At 42.3% G+C, this 12,891-nt stretch overlaps 1 protein-coding gene across 1 annotated transcript in view; it reads left to right on the top strand.

The window, feature by feature from the left end:
• Positions 1 to 1,289: 1,289 nt before the first annotated feature.
• Positions 1,290 to 12,891, top strand: part of LOC144097460 (uncharacterized) — a 111,556-nt gene continuing 99,954 nt past the window's right edge. Inside the window, exons 1-2 of the mRNA XM_077630186.1 lie at positions 1,290 to 1,339; positions 3,592 to 3,609. Coding sequence (XP_077486312.1) covers positions 1,336 to 1,339; positions 3,592 to 3,609 — 22 coding nt within the window. The 5' untranslated portion in view covers positions 1,290 to 1,335. The remainder of the gene's footprint in view (positions 1,340 to 3,591; positions 3,610 to 12,891) is intronic.

Below are 12,891 nucleotides of genomic sequence, written 5' to 3'. Positions count from 1 at the left end.
AGGAAAAATGGCGCGAAAATAAGAGAAGACACCGGGCAGGGAGCCCAACCTCCGGTAACGGCGAACGAAACCCTAGAGAGCGTTTATTTTAGGTAAGCGTGTTATATACCCACCGCCAGGGGGGCACAAAATGTTGTTTGCACAGAATTAGTTCAGCAGGTTGCCAACACGCAACACGGAAAAAGCTATACCTGAGAACACCTCAGGGATGAATAAGATAATGAAATGAAGATAAAATATTTTTGAAGAACAAATGCATTAAATTACAGGCCTATTTCTCACCTCTGCGTTGCAAGCAAACTCTTCCAGTAAGTGCGTTCTCCACTATAAAGTGGCGAACGCACTTTCTTCACCGATATACCGCAATAAGCCCCGCCGGCTACGTGCCCAAAGGCTTCTTAGGCAGTACATTGAAGAGGACAACTCGAAACTACGTACTGCGGCTTCAGGAAGTCGTTGGTTGGTGTCGACCACTTATTGCTCGTCCAGGAGCAATTCTTAAGGGTGGTCCAGGAGTGTTTTATTCGATTGGTAAGAAGTCACTTTGAAAGCTGCGACTGCTCCGTCAGCGTTAAAGGCCAAAGAGCCTCCAAAACGTTGACACTAACGGCTTTACTTAGAGGTCTCTTGCTCTTCTGATTGTTATTTAAACCACATGTACAATAACGTGCCATAACTCACTCCTATTTTCTTCCTTATGCTGCAAAAATCTACCTTTTTAAAGCGATTATCAGCAGTATTGACTGCATTGTTTTTCAGGCACATCACAACGCATTCAGCAACAGCTCAAGAAGGAAAAAATGTCTATTTAAAAGTGCAGAAACAAAAGTGTTAAGCTACATCAATAAGAGCAGAGGAGCACGATGTATTTGATTTTCCACCTAAGGCGTAGGAATCAGAGCACTTCGAAGCAACAAGCTCAGTGCAATGCCTCCTCATCTTGATAAAACACGACAAAGGCCCTGGAGAGGTATTTACTAGGATACCGCTTTTACCGGTTGCCCCCGAAGAGCGCATTAACCACTGCAGACACTTAAATTACGTTGCAACGCCAGGAAGAAAGACGAAGTAGCGTTCTGATGCCAGCATTGTCACTTGAAAAAAGGACATGTATTGCGATAGCGTATCTCTCTTTTCGCTTCCCTTGTGGGCCACAATTTTAGCTTTTACGAGTTTTGTTGTAATAATTTTCAGAATGCATGTCTGCTATTCGCATTACAAACATGCTGTCTTATGAAGGTGTCCTAGACGCAGACGAAGAAAAAGACCGACTTTCGGCTCCTCTCGTACTGCGCCATCTTCGTGAGGCCAACAAAGACACTCTCAGGTGCAGCCATGGGTAAGAGATCTCAGCACCAGTATGACAGCGGCATGCATTTTTTCAGTAGTCTCCGCTAAGTAAGAAAGCGAAAGGGCAGTTATTGCCGTTACTGCAGAGTGCGAAGTAACGATGCAGTGCCGTCTGTGCTGCCGTCAGGGCTTTTCAAAAGCCTTGGGAATCAGCTTCGCCATCTGCGTTTCTTGGCTGAATTGCATTCCACAAATTATTCTGCTATGTTAAGCGCCTGAAAATTGAGTTCATTCAATTAGTTCGGATCTGTCTGGGCATCATCAGCAACTCTGAACCATAGAGTGATGCCTAAGTATCAGGCATCCTTTTTGTATTGGCACCAACATTTAGAAACCGAAGTAACTGTTATGATTCCCATGAGACATACGGCTGTCTTCTGAGGACTCACATTTTTGTCCCACAAGCTGCCTACGGGCATTGAAAATTGTAATTTGTATTGTAATTTGATTACAAAGTTAACTTTTGCGAACATGCGTGCTCACGCCTGCTTTATTGAGCTCTTTTTCCGGCATTTGATGTAAATATTCGGGCCCACTGGCGAGAACACTGCTCTGAAACTCATGCATGGCCAGAGCACTGAAGAATTTGGCATTCGCTGAAATATACTGAACTATTGTATTAGGAACAATGATCGGGTAAACATTCCACCTAACCGCTCTGGAAGGAAGCGTGGAAGATGTGGTTGCTCGCAAGACGCGCGTATTGAGTTAACTAAGGCAAACTGTTGTGGCTTAGCTGCGCGGCGACGCATCTTCTCCAAAATATGTTACGGTGGTGTGCAACGAAACGCTATTAACACTTTTTCTGCCATTGAAACTCAGCTTGTCGCTTCTAACGGAAGCTTTATGTAGCATCGAAAATTGATATTTTTCTTAGGTCTTTTGAATTTCAAGCCTGCTACGAACACTTTAAAGGAAGAATCATGAGACAGTTGAAAATTTATGCATTTGTTTTCACTGTGGAGGTCGCGGTTAGAGCTACGGAATTCGTCGAACGAGAGCCCACAGAAGTAGAAAGGCCAAGGTAAACGAAACATCAAATTAAAAAGGGAACAAAATCAGTGCTCAAAGTTTGCCACCGAGCCTAAATGAGTGAGAGAAATTATTGCTACAAACTAGGCTGATTGGTTAGCCGAAATGCTGGTAACACAGCGAGGAATTGTGATAACCACACCGGACACCGGGTAATATCTGCAATGCCGTTAAACGGAGGCTGTTTTCTTTAAATGCGACAACATTATGATGGTGAAGAAGGTGGAAACTGTCCAGCGTTGGCGACGTCTGTACCAAACCGCCACCAACCAACCGTGTGGCCTCTGATGGTGAAAGGGTTTCTCACTCTCCTCCTGGTGATGGTTGGCAGGTGCGAGGTGATGAAAATGGAATTCCTCTTCTCCACTTATATAGAGGAGAAGGCAGATGCCGGACTAACAGTGACTCATCAAAAAAGAATTCGACTATGAAATGATGATGACTTATTAAAAATGAATAAAATAAGTGGTTATGAATTGAATTGGAGTGAAAATAAAATCCTATCTGAATCAGAATCGGAATTCAAATAAAATCAGAATTGGAACTGTTGCTAAGTGAAATGACATCAAAATTACAATAAAATCAGAGGTGCAAAACATTGACGAGTGAAATAAAAGTTCTCCCGCGTTTACTCCCCATAAATTCAATTTATGACAGCTAAACTTTTCTTATTTTATACCACATGTAGAAACGCTCTAACGAATCTAGAACTCGAGGGTGACATTTAAACACAATTATGAAGGAATTATTTTAAGGTTATCTCACATTCAGACAAGACATCATCAGCTCTCGGGCGAAGAAAACTTACTTTTCAGTTTAACTCGCGGGAAACAGAGCTACCTGCGACTGATTTTCTGTCGTTTCGGAGACCAGCAAAGACATGATCTGCCAGTCAGACTAAGTGCACGGCTCTTTCTGCTGACCGTTTTTACTGACTGCAGCTACACCGCACCATTTTCTTGCGCCTAAAATGAGATGTGCTACGTTTTTCTATTTACCACGCTCTACCATTTCAATTTGGTCCAATCTTGAATACTACATTATTTATTTATTTCTTAGCTAGAGCGGTTAGCTGCAGGCGCGCTGCATGCTTCGACCCGCATCTGTACCCTTTACAGCCGTACCTGTATCTTTTCTTCAAGCTGTCGACAAGGTTTTAGCGAAAATAAGCAACGCTCCCATTTTGCTTTCTTTATTCTCTTTTTACAGCGACAGGCGTTTATGAACGTAAGTAAAGCTGCAGATGTGGATAGTTGGTTTTTCGTGTTTACTTCATCAGTGCGATACTCATGGCAACGAACACATCGGACGTAAAACTAAACATACAGACCAGGCGCAAACTATCAACCGATTTTAGTGCGCAGGAAATTCTTTTTATATGAGCTGTTATTAGTAAAGAAAATGAAAGAACACAACAACAATGGCAGTGTTGGGGCAAGAAGTACCCTGTTTTCGTCTTTGGTTGATGTGCATGCTTTGAAGTTTTAGATTTCTCACTGCTTTGTGAAGCTGATCGACTTCTCGCTTCGTCAACTTGACTGGCAGGTCACTTAATAACGTGTCTTCATTATTGAGACACCATTCAACATGCTTCAAACAACTTCCTTTTCATCTTATCCAGCGAGTGAAGGCTGACAGTGGTGTTTTAGAACACTGACTTGCACTTGTCGCTCCTAGGGCAGTGCGTAGCAAGGTTGCCTGGCGCGGTTAACAAGCCACATAACATGCGATGCTCCCGCAGCCTCCCATTCAGGCATCATACCATACGTCCGACGTATGCCAGGCCACGTGACATCTGAATTTTAGCACCACTCCGGAAGAGCAAAGGGACCAATCTATCGCGTCCTTTACCGCACATCTGCTCTCACGGCGTCTTGGTTTCGGGTTGTTTATCTTTGCGCACAAACCCTCGAGTTTGTTTAGGAAAAAAACATTGCTGCGACCTCAGGCCGTTCCGCAACTGTTTTAGCCTATTCCAGACGACGTGCGCGTAACAGAACACCACAGGCCATTCATCTTGGTTTCCTTCTTTTCGGTTCCTTTGTTTTTATTCTGCGGCAGTCCTGACGACACCGTCAGCCTCTGAAACAAGGATTTGCGTGATATAGCCTAGTGCATTCAGGTGTTCCTAGTGCATGTTGATGCTGTCGTTTTATGGTGACGGGACATTTTAGTGCCTTATATTCAAGAATTATATAAGGCGCACTTAGAACAGACAAGGGAGACCAAACAACACAAGCGCTTGTGTTGTTTGGTCTCCCTTGTCTGTTGTACTAAGTGCGCTTTATATAATTCTTGAAAATGAAAAACCAACTAGCTCAGATGTCAATTCTGCTTTAGAGCCTTAGTTAACGAAGGCATCTCGATACCGTGCTTGGTAAGCTTTGACTGTGCTGAACCAATCGACAAAAGACAAAAGACTGTTTTCACCTCCGCATTTGAAGCACTAATAGAAGTCCTGCCCTCCTGAGTTGGAAATGTCCAAGTGCTCAGACTTCCTTCCTACAAAACTTCATGTGTGAATTCGAGTCCGAAATGCGGTGTCCCAACTTGACCAATGTTGTGTTGTGAGAAGTCGACCATCAGGAAATCTTCTCGAGCGTAAATTTGGAAACAGTTTACATATATGCCATATTTTAAAACTCCAAGCGTCTTCAGACTCTCACAAGCAGTCGATCTCTAGCCGAGTACAGGTTAAACAGCACTGCCTCATTTATCATGCTTTCCAGTTCGTATGCTGACTCATCAAGGCAATTTCATCAGCGAATCGCAGGTTATTTAGGTGTTCTCCATTACTCTATTCCCAACTCTTCTCAATTAAGGACTCGTAATACCTCCTGTGAGAAGCCGGTGAATAGCATGCAATTTTATATATATATATATATATATATATATATATATATATATATATATATATATATATATATATATATATATATATATATATATATATATATATATATACCAAAAGTGATTTCTGGCAGCTGATTTGGTCAATATAATATAAAATCACCAAAAATTGAAGAAACATAACAGGATTTAATTCACAACGTTTCGGCTGGAGGACCAGCCTTTTCGAGTGTCGAAAAAGGCTGGTCCTCCAGCCGAAACGTCGTGAATTAAATCCTGTTATGTTTCTTCAATTTTTGGGGATTTTATATTATATATATATATATATATATATATATATATATATATATATATATATATATATATATATATATATATATATATATATATATATGCAAAGTTGTGAAACGCATCAGTTAGCCAAAGATTTATTTTGAGTCGACGTTTCGCACAAAGCCTGTCCATTCTCAAGACTCAAGGAAGGACAGGCCCTGTCTGAAACGTCGACTCAAAATAAATATATGGCTAACTGAAGCGTTTCACAACTTTGCATTTTTGCCTCTAGCAACAAAATGCGTTTATCTTTCTACACTGCATATATATATATATATATATATATATATATATATATATATATATATATATATATATATATATATATATATATATATATATATATATATATATATATATATGTATATATATATATATATGTATATATATAAATATATATATATTAAGGAAGCCAACAGGTCGTGGGTTTGGATCCCACCGGCGGCATGGTTGTTTCTTCTGCTGGTTTATAAGTAACTTTCATTAAACCAATTGATTGGCATTAAAAATTAAAAAAAGGATATAAAACATTCCCCTATGCACCATGGTTTCGGTTACTGTTGGCTTCCTTAATATGTTTGTCAAACGAGCCCCTCATTTTATTTGCCTTGTCTGCTAATAGCTTAACGGGGGTCTCGGTTCTGGCAGTCTTGATGCCATGGGTAGCATAAGAGGGCTCTCGCACAGTTTTCACCCTCGCCGTTAGATGACGTTCTACGTCACACTTGCGGTATTACAGGACGTGCTACGTCCACCGCTTTGGACGACGGTGGCGCTGCTGAACACTTTCAAGGTTCGCTTTCACGCCAACCATAAATACCCACGAAAGCATCAGATTGGACAGCCGTCGCCGTAGCTCAGTTGGTAAGAGCACTGGACGCGATATTAGGAGGTCGTGGGTTCGGATCCCACCGGCGGCATGGTTGTTTTTTCTGCTGGTTTATAAGTGACTTTCTTTAAACGAATTGATTGGCATTAGAAATTTAAAAAAAGTATATAAAACATTCCCCTATGCACCATGGTTTCGGTGACTGTTGGCTTCCTTAATATGTTTGTCAAACGAGCCCCTCATTTCATTTGCCTTGTCTGCTAATAGCTTACCGGGGGTCTAGGTTCTGGCAGTCTTGATGCCATAGGTAGCATAACAGGGCTCTCGCACAGTTTTCGCCCGCGCCGTTAAATGACGTTTTACGTCACACTTGCGGTATTACAGGACGTGCTACGTCCACCGCTATGGACGAGGGTGGCGCTGGTGAACACTCTCAAGGTTCGCTTACACGCAAAACATAAATACCCACGAAAGCATCAGATTGGGCAGCCGTCGCCGTAGCTCAGTTGGTAAGAGCACCGGACGCGATATTCGCAGATCGTGGGTTCGGATCCCACTGGCGGCATGGTTGTTTTTTCTGCTGGTTTATAAGTAACTTTCTTTAAACCAACTGATTGGCATTAGAAATAAAAAGTATATAAAACATTTCCTAGGCACCATGGTTTCGGTGACTGTTGACTTCCTTAATATGTTTGTGCCTTATATATATATATATATATATATATATATATATATATATATATATATATATATATATATATATATATATATATATATGTGCCTTAATATATATATATATATATATATATATATATATATATATATATATATATATATATATATATATATATATATATATATATATATATATATATATATATATATGGGCCATTATTGTGTTGTGTGTGTTCTGCAAACACAACATTTTCTATAGCCCGGACCGTTTTCCTTTGCAACAACTTGAGCATAAGACAGTCAGGCCACCGCAATGGCTCCGGGGTTATGGCACTCGGCTGCTGTCCCGAAAGACGCGCGTTCGATCCTCGCCGCGGGGGTCGAATTACGATGGAGACGGAATTCTAGAGGCCCGTGTATTGTGCGATGTCAGTGCACGTCAAAGAGCCCAAGGTGGTCGATATTTCCGGAGCCCTTCACTGCGGCTTCCCCCATAGGCTGAGTCTCTTTGGGACGTTAAAACTCCATAAACCATAAGAAGACCATGTGATGTTATGTTTCCCATACTTGTAACACAAATGTGAATGAAATAACGAATTCTAAGGTCGTCATTTTATATTGAATGAGAATAGGCATTATGCAAATGGCTTTCTACACTTTTGAACCGAATAGATTTACATATTCGTTCAAGGTCAGATGTTCAGAAAATACTACGACGTGATTTTTACTAGAATTTTCTCCTGTTATTTCGATATGACCTTGTGTTTGATTTGGTTAGCTTTTATGGGCGTTTAACGTCCCAAGGCTATGAGGGACGGCCTAGCGAAGGGCTCCGGAAATTTCGCCCACCTTGTGTTCCTTAGCGTGCGCAGAAATCGGACAGTAAATGGGCCTCTAGAATTTCGCCTCCGTCGAAATTCGGCCGGAATCGAATCCGCGTCTTTCGGGTTGGCAGCCGAGTGTCATAGCCACCGAGCCACCGCGGCGGTGGGACCTACTGTGATGCTGTCTCCAATTTTAGTAACACTCCCAAGTGTTCTGTAGCGCAGGCGCTTTGTTTAAGATTTGTTTAAAGCCCCCGCGGCGGCTGAGTGGTTATGGCGCTCGGCTGGCGGCCGGCCCGAAAGACGCGGGTTCGATCCCAGCCGCGGCGGTCGAATTTCGATGGAGGCGTAATTCTAGAGGCCCGTGTGCTGTGCGATGCCAGTGCACGTAAAAGAACCCCAGGTGGTCGAAATTTCCAGAGCCCTTTACTACGGCGTCCCTCATAGCCTGAGTCTCTTTGGGACGTTAAACCCCCATAAACCATAAACCATTTAAAATTGGTTTTGTAAAAGGCAGTTTCGCAGGCACCATTCATGATTTGAGCAGTGTGCAGAGCAAGCATCTTGGAGTATAGGCGACGGGTTCTGACCATCTAAAAATATTTTGTAGTCGTCTGTATAAATAACAAACACAAATTGTAGCTAGTACTATGTCCTTTATGCGCTCGTAATATACGAAATAAATGGGCTTTATAATACCGCCTGCGGTACGCCATTTTTAACTTGCTTGGTTAGCGGTCTGTATTAATTTGTACAAAAATTGTTAGGGTGACAGAAGGTATGATCTTATAAGCTTAACTGAAGTTCCCCGCCAAACGGTATCTTTCTAATTTACTAAGCAGGCGTGCATTAAGATGTAACGCATTGCAAATATTTAGAAGAATTCCTGGTGTCACTAGTTTCCTTTCAAAATTTTATAATATTTCTTTTTGCGCTAGTGATGCATGTCCTGTGGAGACTTTTTTCCTGAAACAAAAGTGGTACTGCGTTAGTAAGTTGTGTGTGAGGGAAAAGCTGTCTACTCTTACGTTAATTATTTTTTCGGGGCCTTTTGAAAAAAAGGTTAGTATTGCTATCGTCCGCTATCTACTTAGGTAATACCACTCTCCGCCTTTATAAATCACATTTACTTTCGCTAAATGCATGCTTCGTGGGAATACATCTGTTGATAACGCCATGTTAAAGTACTGGCGCAGTATGGTCCATCATATGACGATCAGTCGGATTTCGAGTCCATCTGCACCCTTGCTACGGCTGTTTTTTAAGCTTTGGAAGATGGCTATTTCTCAGCGACATGTGGGATGCAGAAGTAGTTGAATGTTTATAACGGTCTCAGTGCTGGAATGTCCGACTCCCACTTGCGCGAAAAAATAATTACATTTATCTGCTAGTTGCGTTTCCGGTAAGACTTCTTCATTTAATGCAAGTGTATCAGCGCCACAAGACTCAGTTGTATTCAAGGCTTCGTTAATCGTTTTCCACACTATATTACTCTTTCGGAGACAGTTTTCGCTAAAGATTTAGTAATAGTATTCATCCCTTGCGCGTTATTTTTCCTTATTTAACCTTTTCCGCAAAATTTTATACCCAGATTATATATCTGGATCACGAAAACAAGGAGCTGAAAAAAAGGAGTCATCACAGCCCATGTGAGGTAAAGGACCCGACAAAGATTCTGTGCCACGCCGATCAGACTGGACGATGCAAAATGAAAGGCTCCGGGAGCATCGCAGGTTATGCGGATGGTTAACCGTGCCAGAAGTCATTGCGACTAACTGCTATGGGCGCGACAAGTGAAAATCATTGTTCGAAAGCACTACTTTCATCCATCGGTAGCAGGATAAGATGAATATAGACTCGTTTGAAGCTTTTTGCGTGGTGTCATAAAATGAAGACACGTGCGTAATGACCCGTCAGTCACGTTAACGAAGTTAGAAGTTGACCTCTTAAGGAAATAAAATATCCAGGCCTGGCTAGCATGCCTATCAAACGCGGACGAAAACAGGCTAACCCAGCACCTCGACGCCACCATTTCATATGTGTTCTCTCCTTTTTTTAACAGTTCATATAATATTAACTTGCCGCGCAATAAAATCAGTTGATAGTTTGTGCCAGTTTTTTATGTGTAGTTTTACGCCCGGTGTTGTTTTTTTCATAAAGAGCGCACTAATCGAGTTAAATTGCTGTTAAGGTCTCTGTTCTTAGTTTCACGTCGTAGTAGTACTAGTAATAGTGAAAATAGTAGTAGTAGTAGTAGTAGTGGTGGTGGTAGTGGTAGTGGTGGTAGAAGTAGTAGTAGTAGTAGTAGTAGTAGTAATAGCATTGGTATTAGTGGTAGTGGTGGTAGTAGCAGTTGTGGTAGTACTAGTAGTAGTAGTAATAGTGGTGCTAGTATGAAAGTAGTAGTAGTTGTAGTAGTAGTAGTAGTAGTAATAGCATTAGTATTAGTGGTAGTGGTGGTAGTAGCAGTTGTGGTAGTACTAGCAGTAGTAGTAATAGTGGTGCTAGTATGAAGCAGTAGTTGCAGTGCTGGTAGTATAGCGTAGCAGCAGTGATGGTGGTAACATGCCGTAGTAGTCGCCGGCGTAATCGGGGTTTGCATTGACATTGAAACCACTCCGAGGGTGCTCGCAGTGGAGAGACGAATGACGACAGCGCAGTCTTGCGCCTCCACTGTGTGGTTACCACGGGAACTGTCCGGCGGGCGGCTGCTATGGAAGGAAAGTGTTCACAGAGCGTAGGAATCTCCAACTGCAGGACGTTTACAGTGTAAGGAATAGGGTGTGACGTGAGCAGAGGAATCGATATCCTGAGGGTGCATGCCATTAAAGTCGTTTATAAGACGGTTATTGTGAAAGGAAGGAGAATGTCGTGAGAGCGAGGGAACCGCCAACCGGAGGATGGTTACCGTGGAGAAAACAGTATGGCGAGAGCACGCGAAATCTTAACTGTAGGGTGGGCATCCTGGAAGGATTAAGGTATAGCGAGAGAGTAAAGTGAATGCGGAGGATTGTTGCAACGGGAACCTCCCTACCGAGATGGTCACAAAATGAACAAGGGAAAGGAAAGGCTCATCGTGCCTGCCAACGTTTCGACAAGATGACTTGTGTTCGTCTGAGCAAAGCGTTCATGCTTGGCGGGGGTTTAAATAGGGTGTTCACTCCGGGGAGGAAGCTCCAGTGAGGGGGAGGAGGGTGTGAAGTGGGCAGAGGGCTAGGATGGGGAGGCGGAATCCCCAGACGAAGACAAGTCCTCTTGTCGAAACTTTGGCAGGCACTCTGAGGCTTTCCCCTCCCCTGTTCACTCTGTGGGTGTCGAGGAATCATCTGCCTACCTTCTCTCTACCATGCACACTAAAGGTGAGTACCCGTAAAGAAGGAGGGTATGGCGAGAACTGGTGAGGTGCGTAACCGGAGGTGGTTACCGAGGAGAGAGGAAGGGGAGAATGTTGAGAACGGAGGAATGTAGCAGAGCTCTTCTGCAGCAGCTGCTGCGAAACGCCCCCCCCCCCCCCCTCCCCCTGGCTGGTCAGGGAACTAGTCAAAAAGCGAGTACGCGTGGGGAAATAAAAACGGCGCTCTGTAACTATATGCTCTTTGTAACAACACAAACTCTGCAACAACTCTATACAGAAAGCACAAGGAAACACCCGCAAAATGTGCCACGAGGTTTAATAACGTAATAGGTAGACAATTAAAACAGCACGTAGTTCCTGAACACATTGATGAAAACACAGTTGATAGATTTAATAATTACTTCAGCAAACTTGGCCCTGAGCTTGCTGCCAATATCTCAACCTTTAGTTAAATCTACCCTAGTGTTTAACATTATACCTGAATGTTGGACCAGGAATATAAATGTTGATTCACTCTTCATCACATTCTCTTGTGAAATATCATTTAGTGTCATATATACCCCCAAACTCTAATATGACCCAGTTTTACACTCCATAGAGAGTATACTGAGTGGTATAGCGGATAAACCGATGGGCTCTGTTTTAACCACGGGTGACTTAAACAACGATGTATCTTCAAGCATATACAGTGCATACGCATTGTTGCTAAAATCATATAACTTTGAGAGTTTAATTTCCGATCCAGCAAGAGTCACCGCTACTTCAGCAACTGTAATTTATTAGTTAATGTGTATTGGTACGGACAATGTGTTAGCGGGGGGGTGTAATACAACTATAGCAGATCACTCGCCAATTTTCTGCCTGGTTTGCATGAATATGAACACTCCCACTCGTATGAGTTCTGGATCAATTGTGCGAATTATCAGCTCTTGCAGGAGAAAATATACAGTCTGGATTTCAACTACGTATATCATACAAATATCCATACTCAATTTCAAAATTTTGTTGAGGCTCTTGAGTCCGCCATAACGAAATGCAAATCATGCACTACCCGTAGGTGCGAAAAACCTTGTGAACGTGGATAAATCAAATACTTGAGGCTATAAAAGAGAAGGATAAATGGTACCAAAAGTGTAAACGTCGAAAAGACAACGTTTTTTATTCAAACAAGTTGAGATCCTCCAGAAACCATGAAGTGGCATTAATATGGATTAGGAAGAAAGAATACAACTCTATGCTAATACAGAAAGCACAAGGAAACACCCGCAAAATCTGGGACGTGTTGAATAACGTAATCTGTAGACAATTAAAACAGCACGTAGTTCGTGAACACATTGATGAAAGCACAGTTGATAGGTTTAGGAATTACTTCACATTGACTCTGAGCTTGCAGCTAATATCCCTAATCTACCGTGCTCTAGTAATGACCCACGTGTACATGACACCTTCCTACTGCAAGCCATTGCCGATTGTGAAATCACTGCAATCGTGAGAACTCTCGTCGCAAACAAGGCAAGCGGACATGACGGGATTACTGTGACAGATTAAAAGAGAACATTCACCATATTGCACCACTCCTGGCAACAACAATGAGCCACGCAATTTACGAAAGTATTTGTCCAAATATTTTGAAGGTCACTAGA

This window comes from Amblyomma americanum, chromosome 7 (assembly GCF_052857255.1).
Source record: "Amblyomma americanum isolate KBUSLIRL-KWMA chromosome 7, ASM5285725v1, whole genome shotgun sequence".
Lineage (NCBI taxonomy): Eukaryota > Metazoa > Arthropoda > Arachnida > Ixodida > Ixodidae > Amblyomma > Amblyomma americanum.
The sequence above is the reverse complement of the archived record's forward strand: the minus strand, read 5'-3'. Positions and strand labels throughout refer to the sequence as shown.